This window comes from Colletes gigas, unplaced genomic scaffold (assembly GCF_013123115.1).
Source record: "Colletes gigas isolate AHSC1104 unplaced genomic scaffold, ASM1312311v1 Colletes_gigas_Sc00012, whole genome shotgun sequence".
In the NCBI taxonomy this organism is placed as follows: domain Eukaryota; kingdom Metazoa; phylum Arthropoda; class Insecta; order Hymenoptera; family Colletidae; genus Colletes; species Colletes gigas.
Window position 1 is genome coordinate 1,117,823 of NW_025106641.1, and position 17,429 is coordinate 1,135,251.

The 17,429-nt window shown below is 46.4% G+C and overlaps 1 protein-coding gene across 1 annotated transcript in view; it reads left to right on the forward strand.

Moving 5' to 3' along the window:
- Positions 1 to 17,429, forward strand: part of LOC122398729 (T-box transcription factor TBX20-like) — a 42,433-nt gene that overhangs the window by 10,211 nt on the left and 14,793 nt on the right. Inside the window, exon 3 of the mRNA XM_043398862.1 lies at positions 8,333 to 8,606. Coding sequence (XP_043254797.1) covers positions 8,333 to 8,606 — 274 coding nt within the window. The remainder of the gene's footprint in view (positions 1 to 8,332; positions 8,607 to 17,429) is intronic.

A 17,429-nucleotide genomic window follows, 5' to 3' on the forward strand; every position in this document is an offset into this window, starting at 1 on the left:
TACAGATGTGGATTTACATAGTCAAACATTATCGCTTAGTGAATGTAACAAAATAAATTAATTTACAATGATTGTTCAATTAAATCTGTTTTAGTGTGTAAAAAATTTGCATTACTAATCATTCTATTTACACAATTCTGAGATTCAAACGTAGCGCGGTAACTTTCAGAGTAAAATAAAAAGTGATTTCTTAAATATCTAGTACATACAAAGGAAACGATTGAATAATTGTTGAACATGAAATATGACTTCTGATTAGCTTATTTCCAAACATGATATCTGCAATTTCTTCTTCTACTATGCAGTGTTTGGAGATTAGTATTAATAAGTAAGTTATCATAATTATGAGACTCGAGAGGCATGGGTCTCCCACTGTGTCTAACAACGATACCAAGAAATTTGTGATATATTTTATTTGTAACTGTAGATCGAGTCTCTGAGCTCGTGTCCTCTTAAATAGAAAAACGACACCTCCTCGAAGCTTCGCGACCGTTACGATGCCGCGCAGACAAACGAACGAACGGGCCCGCGACATTGAGCGAATTCGCAGAATCGGACATGAACAAGGGAACGGAACCCCGTAAGGGTAGGGTTACACGCCGTCAAAACAAACCGAAGACAGATAAGACCGGCGTTGCCAAGCCCGTCTCTCGGTGGTTTTCAATCGTAAGACAAGGACAAACATAAAAACGGTCATTTTCGAAGCTCGTGCGACCTCGGTCCAAATGAAACGCATCGCAACGCAGGCAACGTCGTGAACGGTGTACGATCGTAAAAATATGCATCGATAATTAGGACATTCGGCATACTCGAGTACTTACATCGTGCCAGAGATAATCTCGTCCTGCTGGGTGTTTCCTGGCCGAGTCGATTTATCGTTTTATCCGGGTATTAACGGCCCCGGAACGTTTTGTCGAATGCAGACCGGGACGGACAGACGGATGGACAAGCTGCGCGCGTTATCACCGAAAGTCGAGCGCACGCGATCGGATCGCGTTTTGCCGCGTGTGTGTGCCGCGGAAAGCAAGTATGTAGATGGCAATCGAGAGTCACTCGAGAAGCGCCTCTCCTATCGCGAGAGCGTAATTATAAATTATTCGAACAGAAGCTCGAGTCGAACAAGCGATTCGCGTGCGGCGCGCGCTCGATGGCGTTTCGAGACGCGCGTCGCGCGAATCTGCAGGGGAAAATTTATGCCTCGGGGGCCCCGTCGGTTATGGGAATTAATATCGAAAAGCCGTTAGGTCGCGGCTGACCCTTGCCTAAAAATTGTATACGGTGAACGGAAAGAGGAAAAAATTGTCCAAATGATTCCGGGGCGTGTCGCCGAGCTGACGTTCTCTTCCTGGGCACCGATCGATATATCAAGAACGCGGCGATGCACGAATAGCGTCGTTAGCACGAGAAACTTGGCACGAAATCCCCGGCCGAACGAAAACGTCAGTCTCTCGAGTGACAATACGAATTCGGACCAATCAGGTGGAATTGTCTGGCCCCACGGGGTGCCAGGACCATATCCACTCCTCTGATTCTTCCTGGAGAGACCTAGCTTCGCGCGGGGTCTCTCCTTTTCCCACGTTGCCACCCGACAGTTTCCACTCTCTCGTTTTTCTCTCTCCCTTTCTGACCGCGCGGTTGTCCTCGTCTCCCGACGACCTCGATTTCGGTATCGTGAACAAAGCCAATTTTGTGCGTGCAAACTCGAACGCGACGTCATTGCCGACCAGAAGAAAGAGAAAAAAAAAAGAAAAAGAAAAAGCACGGACCCGTTGTAACGCGTTCGAGTCGTTTAAGGAAAGGCACCCGGAGGCCCCTCGGGGGCCCCCAGTCAGCTCCAGAACGTATAATCAACGAGTTTTCGCCGATCCTCGAATCCACCTGATCCGATAACGAACCCTTATCTTCGTTCACGACGCGAAACAATTCCAAATTCGATATTAATTTTTATCCGAACGAAAGCCTCGCCGCTGTTCACGAACTATGAAACCAGAGTTGATTTTCAGATATCAAAGTCGCAACATTGATCGGGAACGAAATGACAACGCGACTTTCAGTTTTCACGACGACGAATGTCGTGACGTTCGCTGTCACGGCGATCAAAGTCGTGATTTCACGTCACGTGAACACGCAGCTTTGGTCGAAAACCGTTCGACGACAAATCCGCCTGACGTGACAAAAGGAACGTGGGAGTCCTCGCAGAGTCTATCGGAGAAGATACAGTTTTCTCAAATTAATTTTAAAGTCATCGTGTCGAAAGACGAAGCTCCGTTGGACCGTCGATATTGTCGGTCGCTGACAATCGCGTCATCTGTTGTCACGCGTCACTAATTGTTCGCAAGGCGAATCCGTAATACATGACTTGTCATCGTTCTCCCGGCAGCCGTGCAGCGTAGACGTATCGCGCGAAAGAATATTCCAAATACGGTTTAGTTTTATTTGGAACAAGCTGAAGAGGGTTTCGAGAGTAACAAAATTGTCAAATGGGGACATTTTTGTGGAAGGAGGGCAGTGCGTAGGTGGCGACACGGTTCCCGCGCGTTTTTCCAACGGTCTCGCGCGACGTAACGGCGAGAGGAACGAAACGGTCGAACGGTTGGGCTGCGTCCGCGACGAGCGTGTGTATTTTTCAAAGTTTAAGTAGGCAAGCGTGGACTGCGAAGCAACGCACGGAATAGGAGGTGTGGACGAGCAGGTCAGCGGAGAGAGAGACAGGATACCGGCGGATAGAGGGTACTCGTCACGCGAACCCTTCATCAAGGTGCCAGCAACCTACATTATACACTCACACGTGCCTTCTCGACCGACGGGGTGAACGTGCACGTTACGCGAGAACGTGCACGGATCGCGAAACACGGGCTCGAAGAGCCAACCGTATGCTGGAATGAAAAGACGATAGGCGAAACCGCCGGGACGAGAGCGGACGGGAAGGGACCGGTAAACGTCTATTTATCCCTGTTATTCTGTCTTCTCGGCCATAACGAAAACCCAACCGAACGAGTCGTGCATACGCGCGACCCTCGCAAACGATACAAGGACTCCCGGGATCACTCATCCTCGGTACTCCCGATCGGTAGCGCGTGAAAAATTTGGAAAGAAACTATCGGTGAGTTTCAACGATATTTCTCTTAATACCATATTCCTGCCTCGAGCACGAACGACGTCGAGATCGAGATTTTAGACCGTACAGGTTAGAAAGTATCAATGGTCCGCCATGACAGTTAACGTGTGAAGCAGTAACAAATCGTCCGCCATGTTGGTCACAATGTTGAATAGTACGAATCTAGTTCCGATTCGATTCCCGAGTGCTGGAATTCGGATTCAGAGCTTCGAAAGTAATTTTTAGGATATACGGTGGCAGATCCACGAGGGTCTCGAGTCGGTCTTCCGTCTGGTAATCGTTCGATAATTTAGCTCGGGCTCGGGGAACCGCGTCTCCGCTCTCGAAATCGTCGAAAATCTACCCGCCGCGCGTAAAGTAGCCGCGGCATAATAATTATAACGGCGACAGCACCTGCCGCGGCGCGGCGAAGTCGTTAGCTCGGGCAAACATTTAAGTAACTCGGATGGGTCGTGTTCGGATCGCTATAATATCCACCGTTTCCGTAATCCATTTGTAGGAGCCCTTCCCACCGCCACTTTCCTTCGGGGCTGATGGCCTCTCCCGACATTCCTCTACCCCTAAAACGCCTACAGGCCGGTTCAGCTAACTCGATCGCCTGAAATTCCTCGTAAAGTCTCCGCGACGAAGAAGAACCTCTTTGGAACGAAAGACGGAATAAAACGACGTTCGAATTTACATAGCCCAGGCTCGCGGAAAATTGAATCAAACCAAACAGTTTAGTTCGCTATTGCTTGGACACTGTTCGTTTACGTAATAGAAATTCGGAATTAATTTTAAAGTAGAAACCAGTTAATTTTAAATCGATAATTAAATTACTACGAATTGAGATTTCTAGTCGTGGAAACATTTCGAATTTCCGGTTTTTCGCTGGCATTACATGTTAAGCTCTTACTAATTTACTTGTTACCGAGAAAAGAGAATCAAATGAGCATCTTGTTTAATTATGGTAATAATTTTTGAAGCTGTTTCCATAATCATCCATTAATTAAGAACTGGTTTGTTTTTCTTTTTAACCGCACGGCGGGCCGAAAAAGATTAATAATCTTCCTCCGAGTTACGCTTTTACTAATTTATTGTCAATTATTCGTGGCACAATGCAGTCAGCGTTTATGGTCCGGTGGCTACGTACCGCTGATACAGAGATACAGGAAACGAAGAAAACGAGGATAATTACAATAAAAAAAGGGAAGAAAAATTGGAAAATGTATGCGAAATATGAAAAAAAAAAAAATGGAAATTACAGGCATCGAAGGTTTTTTTACTTTTATTCGCGGTGTATTAATGCAATGATACAATGTTTATTACAACGATAAAGAATTGGAAATTAAAACAATGAAAGATTCTTTTGGACATTAATAAATTCTTCTGATGTTTTTTAAACAATGCAATACCCATTTTATCTAAAAATATACGCGATATACTTCGTTCTTTATCATTCCGAGCAAGATATCATCGAATCGATCAGAGCGTGCTTTTGTAACTGATAATTACGCCGTCCACCGCGCATATAAAAAACATGTGCTTCCATTAGGAAACGAACGGTGCAAGTGCATCTTTGCACTCGACGTCTCGTACACTCAGACGTTATGAAAGTTTGATTTCTTTCTTTCGTTTTTTCTCGATAGAAACCCCCGCGATTTCTGCGTGAAATCGAAACAATGCGAACGCGTTGCTCTCGAGCAACACGCAACTTTCGTTGGAAGAATGTTGTTTACGCAAGGAACGGTTTACGAGGAATTTATGGTCGTCGAGTTAGGTGAATCACCCTGTACACGGTGCCCGTGCTACAGGGAAACAGATGTACGAATACACACGCACGGTTTACGGATGGTTTGAAGTTGTTCGAGGTGGTTTGGGGTCGAGGTGTTCCTACGATTATGGGCTCGTTAGCCACGGCCCATGGAGGGCCTGTTTGTTTCTGCCTAATTTGACAGGGAAATACACTGTAACGACAGACAGAATAGGGGGTGGGGGGTGGGTACTAGATGTGGAAAACGATTTTTCGTTTTCTCGATCGACGCGGGGCGGTTCGTTTCGTTTTATCGCGTCGCGCCTCGTTTCCCTATAATTTCCGTTTAATTCGCCCTCGAGATTTATTAGAGACGGGGAATTGCGCGTCGGAGCGCGTAAAATTAAATAAAAACGTCAACGGGCGAGCTATTTTACGGACTACGGGGGTCTCGTTTCGCTTTGCAAATTTGCACGCCAAGCCAGAAACGTTTTTAAAAAGAACTCCTTTCCCCAAAGCCACGTGGAATTATTTCACCCTTTTCGTAACGAAGATACTCGATTATAATTTAATAAAAATTTGATGTCTTCGTCGTTCCAACACGGTGGATTGAAAAAACATTTTTCGACGGAGACAAATTGACTCGTTGGCCGTGATTTTCGGCGAAGATAAAGGACCTGGGGATCCAGGCAGGGGTTGGAAGCGTAACTCGAATTAGGGACGAGGATCAGAGGGTATGCTCGATGGACTTGCTATCGATGCTTAATAGCGGTTTGAATGTATTTCCACTTATCTTGGATACAGGGGGAGGCGACCCTCCACGATGGGCAATTTTCTCGATGATATATTGCGTCACGTTCGGTGTTTACTACAAATTTCTACGGACAGGGGAGCGTCGTAGTACGAGCGCACAAAAAACCCCAGTATTCTCGTTAGTTTTTCTCGCGTTCCCGGCCTCTGCAACAGGAAGATCATCTTCTCTCAAACGCTTCCTCGACTCCAAGTTACTTCGAGCAAAACGACTCGTAAGAATTATTGGAGGCCACTTTGGTCATTTCAAATGGAAACTAATTTTTCTCGCTAGTTTTATTCCCATTCCCATTTCCATACACGAGAAACAATATCAATAGTAACACTTAAAAAATTTTAATTTTTGCTCTTTAGATATCGAATAATAAGTACATAGTCATATTCGTACGTTATAATAGTGATTGACTATAAAAAAAAGTTTCTTTTTATATCTTTGAATGATAATTAAAACTTGTCGAGGGTCGTGGCACGTTGCATACGCCGGTCACCGTCCGATCATCGAGGTTCAGCATCATTCGGCCGCGTGCAGCGCAGGATGGGTTTTACCGCTAGAGGAAAAAAAACACGTATTTCTCTCGATCTTTAAATCGTTTAAGTTATTTACGCCTCTCTACATGCTACAAATATTAAAAAGTCACTTTCTAAATAGAAATAACACGCAACAAGTGTAAATAAAACAAGATTTAGAAAAAAATCACGGTGAAATAAATACAAAATACGGAGTGGGGCAGTAAATTAAATTGTAAGTCGATATCCTCTCCATTTTCTCGATATATTTGCACACAACCTTTAACCATACAAATTTCATCAAAACATCCATTGTTACAACCAATGTGTTTCTGCAAGTGTGTTCGTGCGTGGATTGGGCAAGGAAAAGGAGAGGACGCTAAATAAATTCGAAGGGTAGAAAAAGTGAAGATATTAACAATATTTCTCTTAAGCGAGATTCCCTTTCCAGCTTAACAAGATCCGTGTTCGGTTTTCTTGCGCGGTTTCTCCACGGATGATCGGCGTTCCTCGATGTCGGAGGAAGCCCCGGTCGAAAGGCTCGTTCATCCGTGAATGATCCGCGATCCTTGCGGTGACTCCTCGAAGCGATTGCGGCGTTTGCGGTCTCTGGATCGTCGTTCGATGATCGATTCGAAGCTGACGATTTGTTGCGTTCGCTTTCGACGCGATCGCGTGGACCCCGTGCAATTATCTCGTCGTTGTTCCCTTTGTAGTGTTTAACAGGTCGCGGAAAGAATAGTCAGAGGAGAGAAGAAGAGTTAGAACGGAACGGTCCCGGAGATCCTCCAGCTCAAGATGGCGATGAGTCCGCATATCTGGCTGGACAAAAAGATCTGATAGCCGGACGTGTGCCTCGCGAACGCCGTTAACAGTAGGAAAATGAACGAGTAGAGAGCCACGTTGATCAAACGGCACGAGCAATCGGAGGTTCTCAGCATACGGGATCCAAAAGCGAGGATGAGTTTCGTATGCGTGGAGATTCTCGCCATCGTCGAGGAAATCGACGATTCTTGGCCGGTTGATTCCGTCTGAGTTTTCTTCTCCTCCCACGTTCGACTCGATTCCTCTTCCGGTTCGATCCTATTCTCTGCCATCGACTCTTCCGACGTGGTTTCCTCACGACCTGGTTCCTTAGGCAGATCCTCCGACGTGGTCCATTCGTCCTGAGAGTCCCGTTCCCTCTCGTTGCTCGCGTCCCTACCGAACACAGCGAGCAGATCCTCCTTGCAGAGTCTCATTCGAATGCACGGAGGCAGCTCCTCCAGTAGCTCCATGACGTTCTTCATGCAGGCTCTCCGACAGGACTTGTTCCGCGGATTGCACGGTCCCGGGCACTCGATCGATCGATTCATGGCTGGTCGGGAACCTGAAACGCGTTCGAGGGTTTTATCCAAGTTAATTTCGTTGTTCTCCGCGGATGGAGGTCGGAGTGAGAGAAACAGAGCATCTCGCGAAGCCGTAGGAAAGCGTGCTCGGGCGCATCGACATCAACGAGGACGCGCATCTGCTGGCGCGTGCGCCTCGACGCTCGAGGTGTTGAAAAGTAGACTGCATATAACGAGGTTCAAGGGTGACTCGCTCGTAACGAAGCTTGAAAGGCCTGCGGGCGCTCCTTTCAATCAAACTGACTAGTTAGACGCGCCTCCACATTGGATTCTAACTCGAGAACTCACCACGGATCCGACGAGAATCGCCCGTTCCTCGAACGTTCCCGGCTATCCGTTTTTTTCTTTTAAGAGACCACGTGCGCGTTAACGACGTTCACGTATACAGTGCATCGTTTTTCGCCATTGATCCGTCTCTGGTAAATTTTTTATCCGGTTAGAGGTTACACGTTAAATTTTCTGTTGATAAGATCGACCATCGCGAACAACTTCAGTCGTAAAACCGCGAACAAACGTGCATTTCATTTTTCATAACGATCCAAAAACAGAAATTCTATCTACCGTAACTGTAACATTTCTACACTATAATGGTTATTTTTTTTTATAAGTAAATTTATTCTTTATGAATTGGAAACTGGTATGAGTTTGTTCGTACATTGAGATATTTAAGGGTTTAAATTATAATTAACACTTGCGATGCATTTTCGCGATTTAGCGCGTTCGAAGTGTCCTCTCAGGCCCAGGTTTAACGAAAAGTCGTGTAATTTGTGATTGCAGGCGGATGTTCCCGACCTGTCGCGTGTCGTTCAGCGGTTTGAAGTCGGAGGGCAGGTACGCGGTACTGATGGACATCGTCCCCGTGGACAACAAGCGTTACCGGTACGCGTACCACAGAAGCTGCTGGCTGGTCGCGGGCAAAGCGGATCCCCCGGCGCCTGCGCGGCTCTACGTGCACCCGGACTCGCCGTTCACCGGGGACCAGCTACGAAAGCAGGTGGTTTCGTTCGAGAAGGTCAAGCTGACGAACAACGACATGGACAAGCACGGTCAGGTAAGAAATCTACGCCCCGTAATCGGTCGTTCGTGCACCCTCGTAAACCGCGAGCATGTGGGTCAAATATCGATCATGGAAAGCAATCTCCCGACTTTCACCTCAAACCACGGACCAGTTTGGTGTTTTGGTGAATCATAGGTTTCTAAGAGAAGATCATTGATCGATAGTGGAAGGAAAAAGGTGTGTTTTGTAAAACGCTTAAAAGAAAGGATCCGCCGGGACACCGGGCGCGAGTCAACGTACGCGCGGTTATTTATCGGTAAATTCACACATCCTCGCGTGTCCCCCCCGTCACCGTTCGCGCGTAAGTATCGCGAAAATAAAGCGGACGATTTAACGAACGACCGGTGCCAACGACGTCGACAATGCTCACGGATTACAGTGTCGTTTTTCACGCGTCGAGATCGCGCCGTTTCGCTCTCCTTCGTGGTGTCGGGGACGACGTCGTTGACGAGATTTCGGACGTTCGGGCGCACCGAAAATGGCCTCGTAAAACGGATACGCGACGTTACCACGGGGCCGCGTAGGCGTGGTTATTATCAACGCCGCTCGTTAATCGTGGGCGTCGAAGCTGCCAAGGGGCCCCGTGAAACGTAATATTCCGTCGTCGTGTCGGCCCCGGATCGATGACAAACCAATCTTTCCGCGCGCGTGCTAAAACCTTCCGGGGGCCTTCGTGTCCTTTTTTCTCCTCTTTTTTCTTCGTTTTACCGCTTAATTACGCTCGCGTGCGGATTCGTTAATGGTGTCGCTACCGTTGCTCCTCTCGTCGTTCGACCAGCCCTCGTTTTTTCCCTTTTTCTGCTCTCTCGTCTGCATTTTTGCTTCCTACGCACGCGACTCCCCTCAAAACGCCCGACGACCTCGGAAACTCGGTGAAAAGTTCTCGCTATCGGGAGAAATCCAAGCGTCGATATCGAATATTCTCCGCTGCAAACCCCGGACAGGTAACGTCGAGCGTGTACTAAACGAGAGCTTTAGAACGGTATTGCACCGTGTGCGACACCGTACCGTTATAGACACAGCGCAAAACACCATCGATACAACGATATTTTAAAGTCAATAACCCTACGATGTATAGACACGGATGTATGTGCATGCACGTACTTCTGTAACTATGCGGTGACCTTTTCGAATCGTATCGAAGTCCGGCTAGGCCAAGTTTGTGGAAACTGTTCCTACGCACAGTTTGATCCAGATGGATCAGACTCGATCAAACCACGACAAAATCAGGTTGGAAGTACAGCAAGAACTCGATAAATGTCACTACTCCGGTTCCGGTCAGAATAGGAGGATCGTTTTTCGAACGTAGAAAGAGTCAGTAGCCAAAGAAGAAAGAGTGAATTAATTTAACACTAGATTGCCCAAGGAAGTCATTTTGACTGCTTTTTAATTTCAATTAGAAAAACAATTATGATGATGACACAATTTCTTAGAATTTTGTAACTTTTTGTACAACATATATATGCATTTATTAATAATTGTAGTTACCTCCCCCCTCCTTCATTTCCGGTATATATATGTGTTATACCTATATCGCCTTAAATTCATAATATTAAAAATTAATTTTAAACAAATTTCTTTGCACATTAGTTATTCTTTCACAATGCAGTCATTTTGACTATATAGTATATAATATAGGTATATACTAAGTACTTCAGTCTTCCTAGTGTTAAACGAGGGTGACGAAAGCAATAAAGATTTTTAAAGAAAGCCTCACTGGTATCATTTACGGAACAGCTCTTGAGAACCTTAATCGAGTTCTCACCGTATCAGGGAAATTATTTTGTACAAGAAATTATTTTCGTTCCTCCTTTTACCTTTCGTTCGATCACCCGTCGAGAGAAATTCAATAATCGTTGGAACAATTATGTTGTCCGATTAAAATAACATCGAAGCGTCGGTATCGCGAGGGCGGAGGCGTCGCGTATCTTTTTCTCGTTTGTGCACCGGGGAGAAGACGGCGCGAAGGGAATCGAGTCCGTTTCTTTCTTGGCCGTTGAAATATTTCGCGGTCGCGGTTAACTTAACGCCATAAAAAGTGCAACTGTATGGCGGAAAGAGAGTAGCAACCGTCGCGGGAAAAAGAGCTCGTTGGATATCCGGCGAGAAGAGGAGAAGGCGCGCGCGAGGGTCGCGCGGAACCGTCCGCTCGCGGACTGGCCATAATGTTAGGAGCATTATAGGCGGTTGGTGGTGGTGTCGTAGGTGGTTGTGTATAGTAGGCAGGATGGCGTGCCTATAAGCTAATAAATTGAATGGATGTTTGCCCGGAGCTTTTGTCATGATGATCACGAGTAGCCCACGCCTGGGCCCGTTGAGCACCTTTTGAATCTCTTCTCCCGCCAGTCCTGTTCCCCGTCTCCCGCTTCGCTCTCTCTCCTCCGCGCTCGTAGAAACTTCGTATCTCGCCTCCCGTGTTCGTGTTCGTGTTCGTGTTCGTGTTCGTGTTCCGTTCCGTTTCGTTTCTAACGCGCGATATCGCGCCTAGACATTTACAAGCTCGTGGCTGAAAAAGCTTTGCTCGACCGCGCTACAACACACGTTTTCCTCGCCGTCCGCTCGGAACGATCGCTGTTGCGTACCGGACGAAACCCACCAGAGTTCGACTGAAACGTAATTAAATGCTCGTTAACGCCCATTCCTTGGCGCCAGCTCGCGATTCCGATCCCGCGGCAACAACCTACGCGCCTCCTGTCCATCCGCGCACGCGTCCTAGATCTGCTAATTCGGCTACGAATTCGCGTTACTTCTGGTTGCAATAGACTCGGGTTATTCGCATTCCAGGCGCTAGGATCGAGGTCTACACTCTTCGTCAGGGATACTTGCAGTGTTTCTTTGACCAGTACAGAGTACAATACCCCTTTAAAACTGATCCGATCTCGCCAAAAATGGCTACCAGTGGACAGTTATCGTTCACGAGCTAGGATATAACGCAACGAATGTTCGAACCGAGTCGTTGGCCGCACGGATAATATAAATCGGGCTTTAATTGCGAGGAGAGTGTGTAATGGGTGGATCTCCGAACGGGCTGAAAGCTTATTCCGAGCGGCGGAGGCGCGTACGCGAGAAACACTGGCGCATAAAGGATAGGTAGGCGAATATACACGTAAAGAACGGTCGAAAGGAAGCTCGAGGGGCCCCGTTGAGATATGGTGAAAGAAAGAGAAGGAGAAAAAGCTAGGCAGCCCGAGTGTCGAGGCGAGGAACAGACACACCGGTTAAAAGCAGTCGTGCCGAGCGGAGCCGAGCCGGGAGAGCCACGCAACGCCAGTCAACTCAACTCGACGACTCAAGTGGTAGGGAACATTCCTTCGCTACGGCCACTATTTCATCGTTTCGTATGACGCGATATTATAAGACCCCCGCCTGTGTGCTGGCTACTACACGGTGGTCCAAAAGCAACCATCCACCTGCGAACGGACCGACTCCGAGGCGCGTCCTGTTCATCCGCGATCCACGCCGTATGGAATCCCGGATCGATCGACGTTCCTTCTGCTTCTTAAATCCGAATTACGTCGGAACGTAGTCCGGGAACACCGATACTTTTTTACAACGACCGCGAGATCGAGTTTAATTCGAGTCCCGGTCCTTCTGATACATTTTTTTATTTTCCACCGATCGAAGGATCAACGGACGCGGTGGATCCTTCGGATCGAAAATAAGAAACATTTATTGGGATCGAGGTTGCTTGGTAGCGGGAACATGAGACGGAAAATTCCTGGGTCAATTTCGACACATGAGAACCGTTCGTCTCGACGTTGGGAAATATTCGTTCGATGATTGATTTTATTAGTAGATGTGGTTCGAGTGCCCAAAAAGTGACTACACTTGGGTCCTTAAGTCCCTTATCGCGTCTAGTAACAGAGTGAATTTAAAAAGTAACTACGAACGAACTATTTAAAAATACCAAGAAATATAAGGGTTGGTAATAAATTAAAAATTAAAGTAAATTATTGGCATTGGCGGCAACCACGGTGGCTTTTAGAGTAAGAGAAGAGTGGCAAGGAAGAAGGGTGGTAATAAAATTGTTGCGTCTCTGGTGGCGGTAAGCGCACACCTGACGTTTCCGTTCCAAGTATAGCGGGGGAAAAACGATTTCTTTTCGTTCGTGGTACGAAACAGCGCATTACCGACAATGTATGTACCGTGACTGACTCATCGGCGGGAGAAAAAACATATCGAACGACGGTGGCTACGGCGAGGCTAGGCCCTGGCTCGCGCTCCGTAGGAAAAGCCTGGAATCAAGGGATATTAATAATTTCTTAACGCGGCGCACTTGTAGCGCCGGAGGTGCCTCGGGTGGCTCCGGTACGGCCATAATATTGAGATTAAAAATGATTTATGATCCATCGGCCGGTAGGGGTACGATATTCAATAGAGATTTACGGTGTAATTGACTAAACGGCGTAGGCGAAAGCGCGACGGACACGAAAATCGATCCGATGAAACGCGAATACGCGGTCGTTATCGATATCCGTCGCTTTAGCGCGCGAAAAGTAGACGCGCGGTGGGCGTTCGTTTAACCGACATTACGGATTCGGACAAAAATTTCTACGTCTCCGGGGCGGCTTTACGACGGCGGTGATTGGCGGAAGATAGAGTTACCAAAGAAAATCACCGAGCCTCCATAAATCACTCGTAATCTTTTATCGAAAACTCCTGGAGTCGCGCACCCAACTGCAGCTCGATTAATTAACTGGCGTTCGATTAATCGCGTCGAGAGTCCCGACTGGTAGCAAAAACTGTAACAATTCTTCCGGTGTCTACTTTTAAAAGATAAAGAGTCTCTTTCTATGCTTTTGAAACTGATACATTGAGATAGTTAAGGGTTTAACCGGTCACCCTCCCGATCATCGAAGTGCAGCATCATTCGGCCGCGTGCAGTGCAGGGATGATGGGTTACCGCTGGAGAAAAAAAATACGTATTCTCGATTTTTAAATGTTTCAATTATTCACGCCTCTTTACCAAGGTATGCAATTGAGTAATAATTACATGGCTGTGAATAGTAAAAGAATTAATTTCTAGAAGAAAATAACACCCTAGTGTAATAAAAAAGATCACCATTACCCAATGTTCAAATACGAGAGTAATACTCGTGTACAGCCTTTCAATTACACAAATTTCAAAGCAGTTTAAAGCCCTCCCCATCTTTAGAAAATGCACGGTGCTAAATAAATTCGCAAAAAAGTGGTTACTGGAAAGAGTCAGGGGGGTATAAATCGCCCCGGGAAAGTAAGACGAATGCGGCCCCCTCGAATCGGGAACGGAGAGGCGCGCTTGGAAAACGTTCTCACGATCGCGCGCGGAATGTCCTTTAGCCGGAGACGCTGGGTATTAAGTTTCGTGTCTCTCGGCTTCCTGTAGGAATACCTGACCGGTGCCCGCGACTCCGGAGGGGTTGATAAATTAAACGAAAATTTATGCGGATGCGCTATTTTATCCGCGTCCCGCTGCCACGCACTCGCATATTCGCCCGACCATTATGCTCGCGCGAATAATTCGCGTACGCCGCGCCGTGGAGAGAACCTGGCGACGATGCGTCAGTCTCTCGGGGTGTGTCTCGGTTCGCCTAACAGGGACAACGGAGATCTCGAACGATGCGGGCATATCCCGGCCATTATTTCGTCGCAAACTGAATTCACGGCCACTCGTTCCACTCCCGCGGAATCACTTTGCAATCTCTTTATCGCCATCGAACCTAGACTCGTCATAATTCTATTAAAAGGTACACTAGGGGGGGAGGGGGATGTTCGTGCAAATATAACTTCAAAACAATGTCTATTTCCTTTCACAATATTTATTACACAATGTTCTTGGCGCGTTAAATAAATTTGCCCCTGTGCACCGTATATGGTACACGCGGGCAGAAGGTTAAATTCAACGTGCACCGTATGTGGTACACGCGGGCAGAAGGTTGAATTCAACGTGCACCGTATATGGTACACTCAACGTGTGTTGAATAATTTCTGAAATTTGGAAGAACTCGTATTTTCGATGTTCAGAATCTAAATACAAAATGGTGGGTTTGGCAATGATCGTGGCTGTTGTTTTGGCGTCCGGTTCGTGGTTTGGCGACGATCGTTTAAAACGTTTGGAATAAAAGGTTCCCGTAGGAGGATGTCGTGCGTCGGTTTGGCGGATCTGCTCCACGTGGACGGATCCAGGCGAGATCCGTGTGCGTTCGGTGGCATCCACACGAACGGTCCGAACGGAGTAGAGCAAATTGGAGTTCTGACAGGTTGCAGTGGGGTGTCCCACCATCCAACGGCGCAGAGAAAACGGATAGGGGCACCCCGGGATCCCAGACACCTATAATCGTACGGGCATAAAGTTGCCCGCTCGGGAACCTACGGTCCGGTCCACAGGACCCGCGTACTCGTTATCCGGACTCGAATTTAATTCGAGGCTTCGTTTCCTTTTTCTTCGCCGGGCGAGAACAATCTCCCGGTCGAAGGACGACTCGCGTCGTACCGTCGGGAATAGAATTTCCATCGTTCCTACGGCCTCATACCGCGAATTAAACGTTCACCATGTCGTCGAAACGTCGCGAACATTCGAAATCGTTATTCGGTATCGAAAATTCAATATTACTTGCTCCAAGTTGTCTTACAAAATAATAGAAAAATCAGCGAATTAGAGTCTCAGAGTACACGGAAAATAAAAGTAAAACAAACATCCAAAAATGCAAACGAGAGTTATGAAAATATCTAGAAAATTGAAACTCGCGAAATGTAAAATTCGATGGAGATAAGTGTTTATTAGTTCCCTCATAGAAAATTGCTTAAATTTTTATACATTCAGTCAAGTATAAATATAAATCTGGAAAGAATAAGTCTCTGAATCACGAATAGTGAAAATGTATGGTGAATTAAAATAAAGTAATTAGTTTTTGAGAAATTGGTAGAATGTTAGTGGTGGAGAAATTGTAGATATGGTTTGACCTTGGAGGCTATGGAATGCGGTCGATTTTGAAAGAGGCTGTAGGGGACTTGACGCGAGAAGCCACGAATTTAACGCGCGAGCGGAATCAATGAAGTGGCGCCGGGACACCTCGACGAGCGAGCCAATTACGCCTTTGACCGGTTAATTAATACGACTATAATTCCCGTAGTGTTCGCGTAATTACGCGGTTACATTCCGGACACCTGCGTCGCGGCGTACCGTGCTCGGCCGTGGAAACGGTCGCTTCGAAGTTATCCGCGAAACGGTTTTTATCGCGTCGCTCGTTTCCCCGCACGTCCTTGGGTATATTTCGAGCGGGATAAAGTTTAACGATTCCACACCGGTGGAATTGATGCCTCGAACTTTTGGCTACTCCCGAAACATACACGAAAAAATGTGGACACGGGTTTAGAAATGAACGGTTGTAAAGAAAAACGTTGATTTCGTAGCAGCAGGCGGTCCAAGTGTCTTTTCGATTCGTCGAGATTCCTGTACGCTCGAGAATGTGTACATTAGTCATCGAAACGAACGAACCGAACGTCAGCGAGCGTTGATTTAGAATTCGACAATTTAGAGGCGGTGTAAAACAGAGTGTCTTCTTTAATTGTTATTCCCCGACCCTTCGGGTTTTTCGCTGTATTTGCTTGCTCGCGAATACACGATGATTTTTTTATAGCCTCGAAATTTTTTACTCCGCGTAGAAAGTGGCCAAGGCTGTGAAACGGATGATAATCCGGGGGAACAATATCCCGTGAACGATGGCGGATGGCGCAGAAATTCCGATGACACCTTTTTCAATTTCCGAGGAGTCACCTTCGCAACATGCGGTCCGAAGTTGTCGTGCTGCAAGATGACGCCATTTCCATTGACCGTAGCCATTCTTTTCTTTGTTAACACGGCGTTCGGAACTGGCTGGTTCGAATGTAGCTACGCCACGATACAGTAGAGTTTCGATTATCCGGATTGTCCGAATAACCGAGATACTTACCCCGACTATTCTTGGTTATATATTTTATTATTTATTGATAATTTCTATCACTAAATTACCCACAGTTGCGTTTGTTAAAAGTCAAAAACAAATTTTTAAGAAAGATTAACTTTGGTAGGTGGACAAATTTTTCGGAGAAAAAAAAATTTTCCAATCGTTTTAAAAAAATTATTTATCATTCCGAGGGTCGATTACAATCATTTTTGGTGAATAGACATACCCTCGAAATCCTAACCAGTTTCGAGAAAAAAATTCAATAAGTGGGTGAATTTTTCGACGAAACTAAAAAGTTTCAAATTATTCTGGAAAAAATATTTTTAGTTCGGGTGGTCGATTACAATTATTTTCGGTGAATAGACATACCCCCGAAATCTTACTCCCTTTCGAGAAAAAAATTCATTACCGAAAATTATAATGTGTGACCAAAAATGTTTCGTTGGTTTCAGAATATTAATTGTTAAACTACGCATAAGATCGATCGATAATCCTTGTACCGAAATTTAGATTCGGGTCAAAATTGACCCAGGCACAAATTCACTCTGCAATTTTACGATCGAATTATTACGTTTCGTAGTAGATTTATGGACACTTTTCTCTGGTTGTAAGCCGTTGCCGGGAGTTTAAACGCGCGAAGACAACGTGAACGACAACGATCTTCGACGCGTAGGATATCGATAACGGTAACAGTAACGAGCGATATTAATTTCACGGGTATAATCTCGCGTTATAAAAATAAATTACGACCGAACGACCGTTCGAAGCCGCCGGATTAAGTAACAAAACGTTCTCGTTGCGGTGGAGGGACGGAGGGGACATTTCCATCCGGATCGTAGGCAGAGAGCGTTAGGGGCCCGTTCGATCGAGAACTATCCGTGGCGTTCGGGGC